Below are 20,458 nucleotides of genomic sequence, written 5' to 3' on the forward strand. Positions count from 1 at the left end.
TCATTGTAGTTTTGATTTGCATTTCTCTAAAAGTTAGTGATGTTGAGCATCTTTTCCTGTGCCTGTTGGCCATCTGTATGTCTTCTTTGGAAAAATGTCTATTCAGGTCTTCTGCCCATCTTTTGATTGGGTTGTTGGTTTGTTTGTTTTTGATATTGAGATGTATGAGCTGTTTGTATATTTTGGAAATTAATCCCTTGTCGGTTGCATCATTTGCAAATATTTTCTCCCATTCTGTAACTTGTCTTTTCGTTTTGTTTAAGGTTTCCTTTGCTGTGCAAAAACTTTTAAGTTCGATTAGGTCCTATTTGTTTATTTTTGCTTTTATTTCTTTTGCCTTGGGATATTGCTATAATTTATGTCAGAGAATGTCTTGCCTATATTCTCTTCTAGGAGTTTTATGGTGTCATGTCTTACATTTAGATATTTAAACCATTTTGAATTTATTTTTGTATATGGTGTGAGACAGTATTCTAATTTTATTGATTTACATGAGGCTGTCCAGCTTTCCCAACATCACCTGCTAAAGAGACTGTCTTTTCTGCATTGCATATTCTCACCTTCTTTGTTGAAGATTAATGACCATAGCTGTATGGGTTGTTTTTGGTCTCTCTATTCTGTTCCATATAATTTACTTTTATAAGTAATTTACTTTTTAAATTTATAAGAAAATTATAAGGAGTCTATCTGAATGATCTGGAATTTTTAAAAGTTGAAATCAGATATGCCATTTGATGTCTTTATTCACTACTCTTATTATATAATCCCAAGGACTTCTGACTTTTATGAGGCACATGACAAAAACCTATGTCATCCAAATTAGGTATAGTGGATTAATTGGAGAAACTGTATTTGGCAACAAATAACTAATTGACTTCAAGGAATCAGAACATTTTTAGGCATGGGTAATAATTATTTTCATACCAAAGGGCAGATTCCGTTGCAGAGCCAACAGTAGCCCATAGCACACCTTCATACAACTGAGAAAAGACGCCCCCTGCCCCAGGAGTGCAGCGCTACAGCAGAGCACAGGCTTGATATCAGCCCCTGCTCTCTTCACAGACACCCATGTCTGATGAACAACAGTACAACTGTACAGGAGGGCCCTGCTCTGTCGGAATGTGAGGGTTTGTCTGTTTACCATCTGACAGAAGACTACGCAATTAGACACCATCAGATAAGCTTACATCCATTACAAGGTGATTTAGCAAAATACCTGTGGAATACAATAAAACAAAAGCAATGGTGTAAGAGATTTCTCCCTCACCCAAGCTGAGACAGGTAAGGCATGACTCCACTTTCTCGCAGGTAGTAGGTGACCACACCACTTCCAGGAGATAGGCTAGTTTTGATGTAAGGCTTCACGTTCAGGCCAGCATCCACAGCCTTCTTTGCTAACAAGCCTGTGAAATGGTAAACACAGACACGGTGTGTGGGGCTGCCCACTCTAGGTGCCACGGACATTTCAGGAAAGAGACTGACTTCAGTCTGCACTTCCTGCACTGCTTGACAGAGCCCCCTTCATGTTGATGCTTTCTGCCATTTTTGTTGCCTGACAGAAATCAAAAGCTCGCTGGCCCAAAGTCATTTACATGTATTCAGTAAACTCAAAATTAGCCATGGACATGAAGAAAAAGATAAAAAGAGCTGTGCCTTTTTTTTTTTTTGAAGAGATAAACCTGAACCATTCATGATTATATTATAGAATGAGTTTTTAATTTTTGGAGGGAAAGCAATCTTTCTAATTATATTTTATTTAGATGAAAAATAATAGGAAGGGCCCCTTCTTAAAGTATATGAATTGTGTACTTGTTGGTGAGGAATACAGTCTGCCTAGAAGATAAAATCTAGTCCTCAGATATTTCTTGAAGTGGAAGATCAAGGGCTCTTGGGCCACTTGACTCTGGGCAAATACAGAGACTATTTATTACAGGGACACTGGGTGCTCTGACTTAGGACATATCAGGGAAGTAGGAAATAAATGAGGAGTCAGGGGTATAAAGAGACAAAAGGCTCCAGACAAGCTGGTGTCTTATCTTAAGGAAATTGGTTTGTCCAAAGCTTAGGTGGCAATAGATGAATTTCTGGACAAAGGTTTTCCTTACGCACTTGTCCAATTCATAAAGAAAGAACTGTTTGTGGACATAAGAGGAACTCTTAGGGATATTTTAAAATTTGGAAACTAAAAGGACACTAGAGTAATGAAACTCTGCATGTAAATATTAAATATTAAATAATTAAACAGAATTGCATATAATAGGTAGATAAGTTTTATTGACCTGTGCCCTGTGCCCTGTGCCCTAATTCAGATGCACTTGACAATGCATCTAAGACAGACTAAATTCTACTGTACAAAAAGGCCTATCAGGGGTTTTATGGAGAAAACAGTCTGTGAAATGAAAACAGTTTTTTTCTTCTAAAGTCTGACATAAGATTCTAGGCTTTACCAGAAATTCATCTTTCTTTCCTCTCTTCTCCTTATTTTCTGTGTTGATTCTAAAGACTATACTACTTTAAATACCTTGCATTCAGCATTATTTATTGTGTAAACATTTCTGGGCCAATTAATCTCTGCATCTGGAAAGGATAAGGCTCAGGGAACTATATGTAGAACTCAGTTAAGCCCCTGGGTCATGTCTTGGGAAATTTTCACCCACACGTCCACATGACCATCAAAGGCACTTACCTGCTCCTAACATCACAGATGGATTACTGGTGTTAGTGCAGCTAGTGATGGCAGCGATTACCACAGAACCGTGAGCAAGGGTGAACTCACTATTATTATAGATAAATGTCTTATGGTCATTATGATGGTCCAGAGCAACCTGGAATCCTTTAAATCCTTGCTATAGGAAGAAACAAAGAAAAAAAAATATATGGTCAAAAGTTCTCACTCTGGAAGAAGAAGAAATACTTTGGTAACTATAGTTTTAAAGGCCAATTCTTAACAAAACATAAACATCTCAGCTGGTAAACTCTGAAATGCTACAGAAAAATTAAATTTACTCTTTTTAAATCTTTATAAAAGGGAGTCATGATTTCTGAATCTGATTTTGCTTTGAAATTATTAACAATTATTCCCACCTCAAATACTGAAACACTAAAACTACAAATTTAGCTTAGTCTAATTAGAGCTAATTAGTACAGATGTAATGGCTACACTGAGGGCGCTGATACTAACCTTTATGGAAATTTAGAAAAAGGTGCCATTTTGGCCAGATTCAACCAATCATAAGCAATAAGGCTAACACAGTGCAGCTGAACATTTGGTAAAATGCTGACATCCGTGGATAAAATCCATCACAAATCTTATTCATTTGAAAAATGTTCATTGAAAATCTGTGTACAAGATACTATGCTGGGCACTTTGTGGGATACAAAGGTGACTGTGCATAAATCCTATCCTCAATCTACAGTCTAGTAAAGGAAATCAGACATGCAAATAGTATACAGTACCAACAATGAAATTAAAGGCTATGAAACACCATCACAGGGTTTCCGACTGATGCCATGAAGGTTCAAATGAGGGACAGATGACATTGTGCTATGAGATCTGAGGCCACATTGTGGAAGAGCTGAGAGGTTAGGGCATGCAGACGGGGAAGGGACACGCAGGCAGGGGATGGCATGAACAAAAGTACAGTGGCCAGAAAAGTTTGGGCAAGCCGAGTGAACACTGTGGTGAGTCATGTGAAAAGGAGGTATGCTTTTGAAAAGGAGGGTTGAGTTGTGTTTACAGGCAATCAAGTGCTCTAAGGAAGCTGCCTGGCTCTTAGCTAATGCAGAGGGAGGCATCGAGGACTATAGGATGGAGAGGAAACGCCCGCAGCACCAGGCTTCAGGAAGACTCATCATCAAGGGCGGTGAAGCCTGTGCACAAAGAAGCCAGTCATGGGGCAGGGTTGGGGAGGATTTCCACCCACCTCTCCCAGGTCCCTACCTTGGCTCCAAGGCAGCTCTCAAAGTCCTTTTTCATGTCAGATATGGCAACTTTGTCCTGAGGCCTTTTGGGTCCACTGCAGCAAGGCACTACTGTTTTCAAATCTAACTCCACAACCTGTGTACCCAAAAGAAAAGGAACCGAGGAATTGACATTTATACTCACAAAGAAAAAAACACAGCCATGCCAGAGAATTTAAAACACCACAACAATAAAAATAAACTAAACTACCACATTCAAAACCAAGGAAGTCAATGTCCATTTTACACTGAAGGGATGAATTTCCAAAGTTCCAGATGAGCACTTCGGTAGCGTGGGACAGGGAGAAGCCTTGCCACCTCTCAGAAAGACCAGGGTGGGCATTGTGGCTGCCGCCAGGGTCTTTCACTCAGCCATCTTTGCAAAGCAGCTCATACATCCTTTTTATTGCTTAAATTAGTCAATGAGATGGATTTTCTACTGAAATGATAGATAAACCATTGTAATTTTTCTAAGATGACTGGGGGAATGCAGCTATTAACTCATCAATGCCAAGAAATGGGCCCTAGTCTAATTGAATATTTCCTTCCCTCAATGTAATATGAAACAAAACAAGGATCCCACATCTGGTTTACCCTCCAATCTTGGCTGCTGAGAAAAATGTGGATTCAGTTTGCACCCTAGAAAATGAATGAAGTACATCGATGGGTAAATCAGAACAAATCGATTCGCTTGCACCTCCATTTCTTTCCCCATCTATAATAATGATGTGCTTATCAGCCTTTAAATAGCTCCAGTCCTTCTAAACTCCTTTTCCAAAGATCTTCCGCATAAGAGGAGTAAAGCAAAAAAGGGGAGCAGGGCTTCCCTGGTGGCGCAGTGGTTAAGAATCTGCCTGCCAATGCAGGGGACATGGGTTCAAGCCCTGGTCTGGGAAGATCCCACATGCCACGGAGCAAATAAGCCTGTGAGCCACAACTACTGAGCCTGCGCTCTGGAGCCCATAAGCTGCAACTAATGAGCCCACGCGCCACAACTTCTGAAGCCCGCACACTCTAGGACCTGCGTGCTGCAACTACTGAAGCCCTCACGCCTAGAGCCCGTGCTCCGCATCAAGAGAAGCCACTGCAATGAGAAGCTCGCGCGCCGCAACTAGAGAAAGCCCGCGTGCAGCAACGAAGACCCAAACGCAGCCAAAAAATGAATAAATAAAATAAATTTATTTTTAAAAAAAAGCGGGGTGGGGGGAGCATACTCAACCTAATGGCCGGGAAGAATGGGACAAGTTACGTTATTTTATGTCTACAATTCCTTATCTTTTTGATTTTTCAGGCTTTTAACACCCTGTTCTTCTGCGATAACTTGGCAGTGACTAATTTCCTACAAATACACCCCCCAAGGAAAAACATTCACAAATAAAACCACAGGCTTGAGAAAGAGGAAACACATGTTCAGTGAAAGGCACTCTCATACCTGGGCAAAGTCTGGGTCTTGAGAGGGGTCACTGAAATCCCGAAACATTCCTACAGCCTGAAGATACTTTTTAATATGCTTTACTTTTTCTTCATCACGACCTAATGGGCATTTTAAGAAGTAACAAGTAACAGATGTTAATATTTCCTGATTAAACTAATGCCTCTACCAGAAACTATACAAGTAATGGGCATTTCACTTAAACACACACCAAGAGCTCTGCTGATATTGCAGCTTTCAGGCTAACCATCTGACTCTCTAGCCGATGCTGCTGTTTACTAGGGGCCATTAACTGATCTGCTGTTCTATCGAAGTGACCATTTTCTGTAGAAGATTCTTACTTATAAGCGCTCCTCTCTCTTTGGTTATGGGTCTTAATTAAGAGGATCCTAAGCCTCAGCGAATTGTCAAAGCATACCTCCGACGCATCTGCCTTCAACTGGCCACAGGCCCTCAGCATTCCACATTATTCTTGTTATAGTAGTAATCCCCGCAGTCTCCCACCACAGATCACCAGCTGTGTGCCCAGCACCGTGCGCTAAACATTTTAAATGTATTATTTCATTCTCTAATCCTTTATCATGACCTTATGAGACAAGTACTGTTATTATCCTCATTCATGGATGGGGAAATAGTGGCTCAAGAAGATTAAATCACTTTCCCATGGAGCACAGGCCGTAAATGGCAGAACCAGGATCCGAAGCTGAGTTTAGATTTGAGTTCAGAGTCCTAACTCGTGATGCTATATCACCAGGAATATGACCCTGAAAGCTCTGCTGTTTCATTCTGATCAAGACGCTGGTTGCAGGAGATAATACGCACGGTTTGCCCAGTGGACACAGAGTTCTCCCAGTTCTCTGACAGTTAAATGAGACTGTTTGAGAGCTTGATTCTTGGATCCACAACAGATCAGCATTCTTTGTTTTTTGCCTCTTCATTTTAACTGAATTGTAAATTTAATCAAGGGACAGAGGCAGAAGGTAGTGCTGCAATTCTCCGCGTTCTATGAACTTTAGAAACGGCCTTCTGTTTTCAGGGTTCTGCACTTACCTGTCTGCACCAGGTACTTGATACTGACTTCATCAACCGGGAAAAAGGCAGCAGTGGCTCCATACTCTGGACACATGTTGGCAATTGTAGCTCGGTCGGCAATGGACAACTGGGCTACCCCTGGCCCGAAGAACTCAACAAATTTGCCCACTACCCCAACCTGGCGGAGGTGCTGAGCAACAGAACAATAGCAGAGTTTGAGACTTGATAACTTGTATTTAAAATGCAGAACTATCCCCTTGCAATTCTCATAAAGTAGCCTTGTGAGTAAACACAAAAAATGAATTAGCCCAACATATGTTTGATTACTTTTAAAAATAAAACTTAAAAAGTAAAGCCAACTAAATACAACATGGTATCTTGGAGTAGATCCTTGAACAGAAAAGGGATTGCTGAAAAAACTGGTGAAGTTTCTAGTTTAGTTAAAAATGTCATACAGATGTTAACTACTTCTGTTTCTGATAAATAAACCATGGTTATGTAAGATGTTAACATCTGGGGGAGCTGGGAGAAAGGTAACAGGAACTCTGTATTACCTTTACATCAACTCCCCTGTAAATCTAAAATTATGTTGAAACATTTCTTAAAAAAGAAAGAAAAAGTAATATAAAAACACAAATAATAAGAAAGGTTTTGCCAAATGAGAAAACTTCTTTCTAAAAATTAAATAAATTCTTTCAACTTGAATAAATTATGATTTGCACTTGTTGAATAAGCAAATGGCTTGTTTTCAAGGGTATAATGAACAAATATCCTGAACACAGGTATAAGTCAAATGTAACCAAAAGATCCAGGCAGTCTGACTCTCACACCTTTTCCATACAAGCCATCAGCCAGGGCTGGAGCCTCAGTGACTGGCTTGGCCCTGCATGAAATCAGCTGTATGAAGTGTGGACAACAACATGGACAGGCTCTTTTGGTTATGTGGAATTCTGCCAAATTTTGTGGGCACAGCCTATATTATTCCACACTTGAACGATGCGGACATCTCCGATGAGCTGTAGTGTTCAAATAAATCCGATTCCGATGTCCATGACTATTAAATCAAAAGTATAGTATCCATCCCACATACCCCAAGCCTCCAAACTATACAACCAGAAAAAATTGTGTGATAATAAAAAAAAAATTACTTTTCTAATAGTCTTTCAAAATGAAACTGCCTTCTTTTTGCAAAGCAAGCAAATCACCAAAAAGGATTATTTCTGACAAGGGCAAATGAAAAACAAAACTAACATTTTCCAGCTTGGAGAAACATCTGTTACAATAATGTAACTTATAATACAGAGAATGGAATTTTAAATAGTCAAAAATTATTCATAGAGTTTGTTATTTTCATATAAAGAAGAAACGTGGAAAAAATGTAGAAGTACAAACATATGCATGGAAATGATTTCTTATAACCTCAAGATAGTGATTATCTCTAGAAATGAAGAGGGTGGCTTTAGCCATAAATATTACATTTCACTTCTTAAAAAATATACATACAGAGAGAGCTCTGAAGCAAATACAGCAAAATGTTACCATCTGTTAAGTCTACATGGTGGGCATATAAATGTCATTTTAACTTCTGTGTATTTAAACTATTTCACAGTTTCAAAAAAAATTTTTAAAGAAAAAGATCCATGCAGCAACAGAAGAGTAAAATGAACATAATGATCTGAAACCTAACTGCAGAGTTCTCTCCTTATGTCATCTCTTTTAAAGTCATAAACGTACCGTTTCCTAGCATTTCTAGAGCACATGGAAACCAAGAGAGACTCCATCATGGACTTTCTTCCTATTTGTCACTGCGACTCAGACCACAGAAGAGGCAGCACATTGTTACCTTGGTGATGGTGAGCACGATGTCAGTGGATGTTACCAGGGGGTGGGGATTTCCCATCAGCCTGTAGCCAATCACCTGGGGAAGCACCATGCTGATTGGCTGGCCCAGCATGACAGCTTCTGCTTCGATACCACCCACACCTGTGTGGAAAGGCGTGACAGTAATGCTTTCCTTAGTCCTCACGATATCCCTCAGGCATAGTTCAGTGTCATTAACAAGTAGTCAACCCACTTATAGTGTTTTACTAGTATAGAGTTATATTTCCATAAAGAACAGTTATCTTTTCTCTATTTCCCTCTATAGAATTTTTAACAAATGTTTCTCAAAGTGTGGTCCCTCAAACACCTGTGTCAAAATCCCCTTGATTCCACACTAAAAAGGAGAGTGGGCTTCAGGAGTCGCTGTTTTTAACAAACACCCCAGCTGATTTTCGCTTATTCCAATTCCAGCTGCTTATTCCAATTCATTCTTCCAAACATTATACTGAGTGCCTAAAAGGCATGAGACACTTTTCAGGGTACTGGAAATTACTGGAAAACAGACAAAAAAACCTCTCTGATATTTGTGGTCACTCAAATTCATGCTGCTGGGATGTAAGGGTATAGAAGTAAATCAAGGTATTTACATAGAACAGCATAAGTGGAATAGGAACCCAGAAGAACACTCACCCCAACCGAGAACGCCCAAACCATCAATCATGGTAGTGTGCGAATCCGTGCCCACAAGACTGTCTGGGTAATAATATCCATCCTGATCAAATACCACTCTTGCCAAATACTCCAGATTCACCTGGTGGATGATTCCTGAGCCAGGAGGAATAATACGCATGTTGCGAAAGGCCTGAGAGCCCCACTAGGATTGAAAAATGGGGAGAACACTATGAATGCCAGATACATCTTTATGCAGCTCACCTCCTTGGCATCTCTTCCTCATACCCCACACAAAGAATCAACCAATGGAGCCAAACTCTGCCCATACCTTTAAAAATTCAAATCGTTCTCTATTTCTTTCAAATTCCAAGTCTTGATTCTTCTGTAAACTGTCTGCCCTGTCAAAGAGAAAAACTAAATGTATAAATTTTAAGGCGTAAAATGTTACTGGTCAAATTTATAGGTGATTATGGCAGTTTCATCTGCAGGCTTGCTGGGTGGTATTATGCATTCGTTAACATGGGAAAGAGGTAATTAAAGAAAGTAAAAAGAATAATTATTTTTTGGTTCAGGTGATTTTTATAATGCCTTTAAACATGGTGGGTAGAAAACATTAAGTGAATTTAAGTTAAAACTATTCTAATCATAAAGTCTGACTCTTAGGAACAGACTCAAGACATTTATGATGACAATAGCAGCTTAGATATTTAAAGAAGCTTTCTTTCTGTACTCCTTTCTTACCTATGACCTTGTTACAACACCTCTCTGAGCTGAGCCATATCTGGGCTGGCATTTTCATCTGTTTTATGTTGGGAGGTAGGGAACCAGTGATGCCAGGAGGCACAGGAATTTATAGAATCACAATCTCCTATCTTGCAAAAGGAGGTTTATGAGGAGGATGGTGCCGCTCAAGAACATCTGTAAAGCCCAGATTATATACCGAGGTTTGCTCCAAGTCATTCAGTTCATCAGGACTGACATGGACAATTCAGGGCATCAGGAAGCTTTTCCAGAATTTTTATAATCAAACTACATTGTTTTGAGTCAAGGTAGAGTAAGTCATAGTGACAACTCGGCATGGTTAGCACGCAGGAAGCACTTACAAACTGTCATGGGTTTGAGTGAACATAGGAAAGGATAGTGAAATTAATAGCTAAGACCCAAGTCAGACTTCACTAATTGATAGTTAACAATTATTGACGTTACTAGGAACTAGGCACTAAAGTGCTTTACATTTATTTTCTAATTTAGTCTTCAAAATAGCCCTTTGAGCTAGGAGCAACTAATATCCACATTTTTCAAAAGAGGAAACAGACACAGAGAGGGTAAGAAACTTGTTCAAGACCTCACAGCTAGTAAATGATGGAATTGGTATTGAAACCCAGGCAGCCTGACTCAAGAATGATGCCCTAAGACCCTATGCTGCCTCCCTGTAGTCGTACTTGCAGAAGCTGTAGCAGCAATGGTGGTAGTGGTAATAGCAACAACTACCATAATAATAATAACAGCAGGAGCCAAAGTGCAAGACTGCACGACGCGTCATAGGCTCTAAGTGCTTTACACACATGAACTCATTCAAACATCATAACAACCCCTCACGTAGGTACTACTGCAATGTATGGAAGAGGAAGCTGAGGCACAGAAAGATTAGTTAACTTCTCCAAGGTCAGATGCTTGTAAATTACAGAGTGGTCACCTGAACCCAGGTCTGACCGGTCCTGGAGCCTCTACCTTAACCACTATACCCACTTTCTTCTGTCACTTATTAATGATCTACAGAGCCTACCTGGTGCCACATGTTGGGCATACAAAGGTGCAGAAGGGGCATGTGTGCTGCCCAGCTGGAGCTCAGAGCCTAGTGAGAGACACAGAGCAGCAACCAGGCAACCATGAGAGTGTGATTATCAATGTCATGATACGGGAAGTACAGGGTGCCATGGGAGCACCCAGAAAGGGCCATGAACTCAGACCAGGGAGCCAGGGATGCCTTCCAGAAGGCAATGACATCGATGTAGTCTGGAGGGTGAGGGGGAGTCTGCCAGATGAACATGGGTAGGCAGGCACTCCTTGAGAAGAAAAAGACTGGAGGCACTTATTATTTACTCTACAAATACACATTCAGTTACCATGAGGATTTTTTTCTTTTCCTCTTGATGTGAATATTCTTCCAGATAAGTGTCAGTTGGTTTGATGGAATCAATTTCTGAGAGTATGTTACAGCAGGGGTTGGTCCACAAACTATGGTTCATGAGTCAAATCTGGCCCAATACTGTATATGTTTGGCGGTCAAGCAACGAATAATTTTTATATTTTTAAATGTTGGAAAAAAAATAAATGGAGACAGTATGTGGCCAGCAAAACCTAAAGTATTTACTGTTGGCCCTTTATAGTAAAAGCTTGCTGATCTCTGACATGAAGAATGAATGTCTGTGAATGTGTGTACGTGTTGGAGAAAAGTAAAAGAAATGGAGAAGGAGAGATCCTAGTGTAGTGGAACAAGGCAGTTGTTCTGATCCCTGTCCTGACCCCTGCTCAGCAGCCCCTGTGGACCCTCTGCATCAGATGCAGCTATTCTTGAAGGTACTCATCTCCACCTTCACACTAGTACACTAAGGGCTCCATCCTTCCAGTCCCCACCTGTCTCTTCAGGTCAAGATCCATAGTCCCAATGTATCCTGGGCCCCTGCCTCAGGAACACCTCGGGCACCACAAACACAGCAGGTCAAACCCTAATGTGTAACCTTCTTTCCTACATTTCTTCCTTATCCCTATCTGTCCATGACCTCCTCTTCTCTCACTTAGTACCTACAGCTATCAGAGTATTAATTCAGAGACAGCTTCCTCTCTAGTTTCTCTGTCAGTCTAGTCAACCTATCTTTTGTACTGTCACCAGAATCAGTTTTCCAAAATACAGGTCACAACCCATCTTGAATCTGTCAGTGGATCCCATTTTCTAAATAAAGTACAAATCCCTTGCCTTAAAAAACAAGGTCCTGGGGCTTCCCTGGTGGCACAGTGGTTGAGAGTCTGCCTGCCGATGCAGAGGACACGGGTTCGTGCCCGTCTGGGAAGATCCCACATGCTGCGGAGCGGCTGGGCCCGTGAGCCATGGCCGCTGAGCCTGCGCGTCTGGAGCCTGTGCTCCGCAACGGGAGAGGCCACAACAGTGAGAGGCCCGCGTACCGCAAAAAAAAAACAAAAACAAAAACCAAGGTCCTTCAGTCTGACCTCAGACTTCCTTTATGAGCCCTCTCCTATTCTCCAGTCCAAACTTTCAGTTTCAGCTGCACTGTGGCCCTCATACTCTCTCAAAGCCCACTTTCCTCATGCCTTTGCATGCTCTGTTCTCTCTGTGTAGAATGCCTTTCCAGCTCTTCACTCTTTGGTAAACATGCCTGGGGACCCAGATTAAGTGACACTCCTGGAAGAGCTCCCCTGACTCTCCAAGTTAGTGATTTGGTTCCTACACTTACTAACTGCATTCAAGCTGTGCATTCTCTAATCTCCCTACTTTTCTAGACTAACGTGCTTCTTGAATAAATACTGGCACACGACAGGTCTGTTAAATGGATTTAATTTTACCAAAAAAAGGGAAGGCATCTTGGAACATTATTCTTAATCATGTATGGCCCTGCCCCATCTCTTCTGCTGAGCTCTGAGCACATGTGGACTCCCAGTCATTATGCCTTGTCTCTTGTCTCCAGAAAGATTTCAGAGTTTCTCACAACAGAAGCAAGGTTGGAAGAGGACCATTTACCCCAGAGAATGCTGGGACCATCAGTTCGATATACATGACATAGTCACAGGACAAGCAGAAGCCAGAAATGCTTAGGCTGCTTTAAGATATGTTAAATTCTAGGTAAAAAAAAGTTAAAATTAAAAAAAATTAAAAAAACAACCCTATTTACTCACTAAAACAAAAAATCTTTCATGCTAACCTTGGCTCTTTAACTTAGTTCTAGTTATTCAAATGAATAAACAGACCTAGAATTCAGATTTTTCCACCACTCAGAACTTTCCTAGATTTACCCAATCTGGTGAGCTTTCAGTAAGATCTCTGAATGTGAATGGCCTCACACACTAAAGAGGAAATTTCTCCTTATTTATGTAAGTTGAAATCAGATTTGGATGTAGTTCAAAGTTTCTGAGTATTACATTTAATGGTACTCCAGAAATTCAGACAGTATTTATAGAGAAGATAGTTTTGACACTCATGAAATCTGGTCAGAAATTGCTATGATATTCTTGTTGGGATTTTAAAAAAGGTTATTTCTGAGATAACTTTGTAAAACATTACGATAATGCATTAGTTAGATCCTCGATTCCTAAAGATGGTGTGAAGCCAGTTGCTATTATTCACAGCAGGGAAAGAGCTTAGAAATACTTAACTGAGAAAATTCACCATCCCACCACTCCTTACTTCATTCTGGAAATAGCTGGAAATAAGCCCACAACACACAGTTCCACAAAAGCCGAGACATCACACTTAATTCCTTACAAAAATGAGGAAAGAGACTGGGAGGTCAAATTGCAAAACCAAACTCAAGAAATAAAAACAAAACACTAGCAATGAAAATACTTCTTGGGCTTCTCTGGTGGTGCCGTGGTTAAGAATCCACCTGCTCATGCAGGGGATACGGGTTCGAGCCCTGGTCCGGGGAGATCCCACGTGCCACGGAGCAACTAAGCCCATGCGCCACAACTACTGAGCTTGCACTGTAGAGCCCGCGAGCCACAACTACTGAGCCCATGTGCCACAACTACTGAAGTCTACACGCCTAGAGCCTGTGCTCCGCAACAAGAGAAGCCACCGCCGCAATGAGAAGCCTGCACACCGCAACGAGGAGTAGCCCCCACTCGCCGCAACTAGAGAAAGCTGTGCACAGCAACGAAGACCCAATACAGCCCTAAATAAATAAATAAATAAATAAATTTATTTAAAAAAAAGAAAATACTTCTCATAGAAGTGTTTCTCTTTAATTAAAAAAAAGGTGTTTGCTAAATTTAGATATCATTTTGGATCAAAGTTCACCCCTAGACGTTGCTATTTTCATCATAATGTTTTTAGTATTACAGTATAAATGAAAAAGGTCCATAAAAAATTGAAACCAGAGTTGATGGATGTCAAGGTTTAAGGAGGAAACCAAGTCACAATGAACTTGGTGCTGACTCAGATTCTTTACCTGCTTAATTGTCAGGAGTTCTTTTGAGTTTTGAGTCAAATAACTTTAGACATTAAAACAATTACAATTCTGTCTCCACCAGTACTTTCACCTTCCAGGCCAGGGAAATGAAGGTAAATCCATCAACACCAATGAGTCTTCAAGAAAAGGTTGCCCATGATTTTGTGAGGCTACTTTTTTTTTGGGCGGTACGCGGGCCTCTCACCGCTGTGGCCTCTCCGGAGCACAGGCTCCGGACGCGCAGGCTCAGTGGCCATGGCTCACGGGCCCAGCCACTCTGCGGCATGTGGGATCTTCCCAGATCGGGGCACGAACCCGTGTCCCCTGCATCGGCAGGCGGACTCTCAACCACTGCACCACCAGGGAAGCCCTGTGAGGCTACTTTTAATAATTTCTGAAGTGGGACTTTAGGAAACATACTTACTCTCCAATAGGATAATAGTTTGTGTCTTTTTAACTCTTCCCTTTGAAATCAAAACATTAAATTGAGCTCATGTGATTTAAGGAAAAAAAAAAAAAAGACATGTTGCCCAAGGATGGGTTTAGAATCCAAAGAAAAGGAAAGAGCTATCAAGTATCCAGTCTGTTTGTTCCAAGAACCATCAATTCAGGGGACAAAGCAGTTTTCTCTCTATTCCTGAATTTCTCTGGTTTGGATATTGGCAATACTAATTTGAGAATGACCAGTTTCTACATTTCTCTTGAGGCTGTATGGAACCCACTTAAATCCCCAAGGAAGCAAATAACTGTATAAAAACAATAGCTTTTTATTGTAAAAATAAAGAATAGTTACAGTTGCTTAGCAGTTTGGCACTTCTCTTTCCAATTTGTTAATCTTTGCCTAGAGTTTCATTGAGCTGAGATCACTCTATACATGCAATTTTTATCTAGCTCATTGAGCCAAGACATGAGCATGTTTCAAATGTTATTAAGGATTAAAATATAACTGTAAAGGTTACTTAATAATTCACTTTAAGGATGTACCATAATTTAATAAATCACTCTCCTTTGTTGGACACCTAGAATGCTTTTAAGTTTTCACTATTATAAATAATACTTTAATAAGCACTATTTAGTCATTAAGCTTTTGCTGAATTTCAGATATCTATAAAGTGTATGTTTAGAAGTGGAAATTCCAAGACAAAGGATATGGCACATTGCTTTCATCATTTCTAATTTGTAGTGCTATCAGCAGTGTATAAAAGTGTCTCCCTCATGACACATTTATAATTAATAACATTTATTTTCTAAACTATGTTGATAAGAGAAAATGGTATCTCAAGGATTTAATTTACCTTTTTATTACTTGTAAAGTTGAAATGGCTTTATATACTCTTTACCATTTGTATTTTCTTTTATTCTGAAATGTCCACTTTCCTTTGCCCATTTATTTGCTGGGTTTTACTATTTTTTAATAGATTATACATATTCTTTATATATTAGGGATATTAACTCTATTGAAAATATTTTTCAAGTTATCTCCTGGTAACTTTGAAGTCATTAAATCTATAGATTTTTTTCCCTTTGTTTCATTCACTGCTTCTAAATTTAGAAAGGTTTTTCTCATCAAGACATTTGACACTATATAATTAAATTTTCTTCAAAATCTTTGATGATTTAATTTTTTAAATATTAATGCTTTAAATCATATGAACTGTTCTACCAAATAAGTAATTTTCCCAGCATTGTATGCAGAACAGATATTTCTTTCTAACTAAAGTTCTATCTAAAGTTGGAAATAATTTTATTTAGTTATACTTCTAGGTTAAGATATCAGCCTTCTAGTAGTACCTGGTTGCCCTCCTTGTATCCAAATCCTCGTTGTGTAATCTTGCAGTTCCTGGAGTGTACTCCTTCACCCCTGACTTTGGGCTAAATTGTGCAGCTTGCTTTGATTAATGTGATTGTGAATAGAAGTGATACTATGTTAGTCCTCATCTAGGCCTCAAGAGATGCTGCAGGTTCCCACTTGCCTTCTTGAGCCTCTGTGATCACCACATAGCTGCTTTCTCCTTTAGCCTGGGCCCCCAAAGAAGCACACATAGAATGGAGCTGTCCTAGCTGCCCTACCGATGTGCAGTGCAGTGTAAGCAGTCAACCCAGCCAAGGCTGGGTGAGGCACAGCTGCCCAACTGCACTCAGCTGAGATCAGCTGAGCTCCCACCCAACTTGTAGATGTATAAGAAATAAATTCTTATTGTCTTCTGCTACTGAGATTTTATTGGTAGGATTGGTAGGTTGTTGGTAGGATTTTAGCAGGAAGAGAGAAGTGGATATCCTGAACAGTAGAAGGAAAAAAGGAAAAGAAAGGGATAGAGTTTATGGACACCCACGTGGAGAGGCAGAGATGGCCAGATATGAAATAGTTACTTGGAATCAAAAAGGAATAAGACTCCAGTGGTTGGAAAAAAAAAAAAAAAGCCAAACTCTTTTAAAGTCAAACACATACTTGTATTGATAAGCTCTCATGGCAGAATTTGTATGTGTTTTTCATCCAGACTTCAAGCTTAAACACAGGCTGTTCCCACCCAAGAAGTAAATAGAAAAAAAAAAAAAAAAAGACTGAATCCCCCCTGCCCGGACCCTGAAAAAAAAAAAGAACTTCAGGGGAAAATATTTATTAAGTTTCAGTTTTCCTGAATGTACTTTTTAAAGATTTTTCTTCTTAAATTTTTCAATTTTTTAATAGATCTTTATTGGAGTATAATTGCTTCACAGTACTGTGTCAGTTTCTGTTGTACAACAAAGCAAATCAGCCATATGCATACACATGTCCCCACATCCCCTCCCTCTTGAGCCTCCCTCCCACCCTCCCTAGCCCACCCCTCTAGGTCATCTCAAAGCACCGAGCTGATCTCCCTGTGCTATGCTGCTGCTTCCCACTAGCTCACTATTTTACATTCGGTAGTGTGTATAATGTCGATGCTACTCTCACTTCACCCCAGCTTTCCCCTCCCAGCCCGTGTCCTCAAGTCCATTTTCTATGTCTACCTCTTTATTCCTGCCCTGCAGCTAGGTTCATCAGTACCTTTTTTTGTTTTTTTTTTAGATTCCATATATATGCGTTAGCATACAGTATTTGTTTTTCTGTTTCTGACTTCACTCTGTATGACAGACTCTAGGTCCATCCACCTCACTACAAATAATTTCATATCTTTTTATGGCTGAGTAATATTCCATTGTATATATGTGCCACATCTTCTTTATCCATTCATCTGTCAATGGACATTTAGGTTGGTTCCATGTCCTGGCTATTGTAAATAGTGTTGCAATGAACATTGTGGTACATGACTCTTTTTGAAATATGGTTTTCTCAGGGTATATGCTCAGTAGTGGGATTGCTGGGTCATATGATAGTTCTATTTTTAGTTTTTTAAGGAAACTCTATACTGTTGTCTATAGTGGTTGTATCAATTTACATTCCCACCAACAGTGCAGGAGGGTTCCCTTTTACACACAAAAAAGACTTACACCCTGAGATTTTGCACAAAGCAGAAAACCCAAGTATTCATCCTAGTCTCTCACCTTCTGTTGAAATCAACCTGGATGGAATGATCAATGACAAGGTCAGCGGGACAGACAGGGTTTATTTTCTCTGGATTTCCTCCTAACTTTTTCACAGCATCACGCATGGCAGCAAAGTCAACCACAGCTGGCACACCCCTAAGAAAAGGGAGATTAAGCAGAAAACAAATCTGTTACACAAGTGCCATGGGATATTTCAGCCTCTGCTGATAATATTGGCAACGGGGTTGTTTCATCAGTGGTGCTAACAATGGATGTGTTAGAAAAGTGAAAGTGTCTAAACACATTCCCTTCAGCAGAAATCACATCAGTAATAAGTGCCACGACTGAGTGGTATCTCTACATGCAATTTTATCCCTGCATTGAAGTTCACAGCCAATATGGTCTAAACAGAGAAACTGTGGGAAAGCTGGCAATTAAAAACTCTGGAACTTTTTCTGCCATCACTGTTCCCTATTCATATGGTGGGCTGACAAAGACCTGGACAAGATATACGGATCACACCCTTCAACTTCAGACCAAATTTAAAGGAATGGATGTAATTCAGAAAAGTAGGCTGTGAGTCAAATTTATACTAAGTGAATGCTTCCTTTTTATTAGAGAATAAAATTTGGGTGATCTTCCTCTAAAAAAAATGAAATTTGCTCTCGAGAAGGAATAAAATAACACCATTTCAAAATGAAGCCATGATGGGGAGCAATTCCTGGGAATAGCAGGATGTGAACAGAGGCTTAACAGCAACACATCAGGCCTTGTGAACTATGTATCTCCCCTCAGGTGATACATATCAACATTCCAAGGACAGCTGTTTGAAACCTGGCTCCTTGGGTGATAGGACATAGGGGTGAAAAGATTCCGAGATAGCTCCACTCCATGCTGTTTCTTTCAACTTTTGCTAGTACACTTAGGACTAGGATCTTGAAGACCAAGGACAAAGATCTTTGCCACTGGAAAAGGTGGAGTGAGTATGCATCCTGATTTGCCTGAGATTATCTCTTCCCGTCTGGGATGACTGCCCCCTTTTGCTTTCAACTGTCTCTGAATGTTGAGTGAAAAATTATACAGTCACTGTGTTTTTTATTTTTGCTTTTAAGAAGCTTTCTTTAAAGGCTGACAAGGGATGCAGAGAAAAACAGAGTGAAGTGACGTGAGGCTCACGTGAAGTCCTGCAGGATGACGCGGGCAGGCTTAAACGGCACTTCTATGTTCTTATGCTGCATGACATTCCAATTTAGGATATTTTCAACATCATTTTTCTTCACCAAAAATTGATCACAGTTCCGAATGGCTGCCTCCAGGAGAACTCTGATAGAAAATGGTAGTCGTCCTAGGAGTAAAGGAGAAAGTATAACAAGACAAAACCCATGAGACATCTTATTATAACAACTCTCTAAAGCCAAACTCCATACAGACTTGATACAAGGCATCACACTATTCTTCCAGCAGGGAAAGAGTAAATTTAAACTGATCTCAACAGTTTAAAATATAAGACTATTGAATGGATTTAGGAGACATTCAGTACTAGAAAATACCAACAGCCTAGGCAAAAAGAAAATATTACAGTTAAATCTTTCATAATAAATGGTTGCCTAGCCTTGGAATCTAGTAACAGAATTTCCCTTAAGTCATCATGAAAGACATCAGTCTAGATAATTTACTGTATTACTGTTAGCAAGTAACACACACATACACACAGTAGTATTTCTTATGAAACCTAGTGTTTAAGAAATGAGAAAATAACCCCTTTACAATTATTATAATAAGACTAAAGAATAGTCAGATACATCTTTCAAAGGAAATAAACCCCTAAACACCATGTAGTATGGTCATTGGTAACTGTGTTTTCTAGAATAAAACAATGGTAATTCATAAGAAAAGTTATTTTGTTTATAAAAGAAATGGTCCATCCGGACACATGAGAATAATTTACCAGTATTATCCAGAAAAGGCAAGACTATAAAGGTAGAGAAGCACAGGAGTTGGAATAAAAAAGCCTTGTGTTTTCATCCTCTTCTGCTACCTACATAGTTGTTATTTAATCATATCATTTACTCTCTCTGGGCCTCAGCTTCCTCAGGACTTCTTATGTTTTTAAACATAAAATGATAGGGTTGTTATTCAGATTAAACAATATATATGTACAAACACTCTCTATACTAAATGTTACATATATATATAATCATTATTATCTACTTGAAAACGAGCAATGTAAGAAAGGTGTGTATTTGTGTGGTTAACCCAAGACCATTCAGCCACCTCTGCTACTCCCTCTTCCAACTCTCCTAAAGCCTAATTTACTTATTATGCAAATGATATTCCAATCACTATCAGAGCACTTATATCATAGAGCCATGTACCTACCATATCTTGAATCCTCCAATTTATTCAAATTGAAGAATTTCTTTCCTGGTTGTGCAGGATCCAAAGGCTCAGTGAGGTGTGCAAATGGGTTGCTCATGATTCCTGATGGCCACGTGTCCCTGAAAAGGACAGAGAACATTTAATTTCTACTCTCAAGGCTGGACTTTATTTATTCAATGAGTGTTTGCCCTCTTTAACAATTATGATACACATTCACTTTAAGAAATCACTTATTATCTTCTCAGAGTAGGGGAAAGGTGGGATATAAATGAATAGAAAAATGATACCCTTAGCAAAGAAAGTGGGCTCTGTGAAGCTATTTGTGAAAGCTAGGATTCACCTCTCAAGAGTGCATACAGTTCCAAACTTCTTTTGCCTTATCTGTATACAACTTTCCAAAATTCTTGCACTGGTAAGTCATGAGGAAGAAGGATGTGTTGCATGGTAAATCTCGAATATATGAACAGACCTC

The 20,458-nt window shown here is 39.7% G+C and overlaps 1 protein-coding gene across 1 annotated transcript in view; it reads right to left on the reverse strand.

Moving 5' to 3' along the window:
- Nucleotides 1–20,458, reverse strand: part of ACO1 (aconitase 1) — a 58,951-nt gene that overhangs the window by 18,337 nt on the left and 20,156 nt on the right. Inside the window, exons 2-12 of the mRNA XM_081237692.1 lie at nucleotides 19,987–20,105; nucleotides 18,784–18,952; nucleotides 17,626–17,763; nucleotides 9,246–9,315; nucleotides 8,936–9,119; nucleotides 8,268–8,407; nucleotides 6,443–6,614; nucleotides 5,393–5,493; nucleotides 3,941–4,057; nucleotides 2,687–2,846; nucleotides 1,268–1,403 (exon numbers count right to left, since the gene is read on the reverse strand). Of these exons, the coding sequence (XP_081093818.1) occupies nucleotides 1,268–1,403; nucleotides 2,687–2,846; nucleotides 3,941–4,057; nucleotides 5,393–5,493; nucleotides 6,443–6,614; nucleotides 8,268–8,407; nucleotides 8,936–9,119; nucleotides 9,246–9,315; nucleotides 17,626–17,763; nucleotides 18,784–18,952; nucleotides 19,987–20,083 (1,484 nt within the window). The 5' untranslated portion in view covers nucleotides 20,084–20,105. The remainder of the gene's footprint in view (nucleotides 1–1,267; nucleotides 1,404–2,686; nucleotides 2,847–3,940; nucleotides 4,058–5,392; nucleotides 5,494–6,442; nucleotides 6,615–8,267; nucleotides 8,408–8,935; nucleotides 9,120–9,245; nucleotides 9,316–17,625; nucleotides 17,764–18,783; nucleotides 18,953–19,986; nucleotides 20,106–20,458) is intronic.

The sequence above is a fragment of the Mesoplodon bidens genome (genome assembly GCF_964165515.1).
Source record: "Mesoplodon bidens genome assembly, chromosome: 6".
Classification (NCBI taxonomy): Eukaryota; Metazoa; Chordata; class Mammalia; order Artiodactyla; family Ziphiidae; genus Mesoplodon; species Mesoplodon bidens.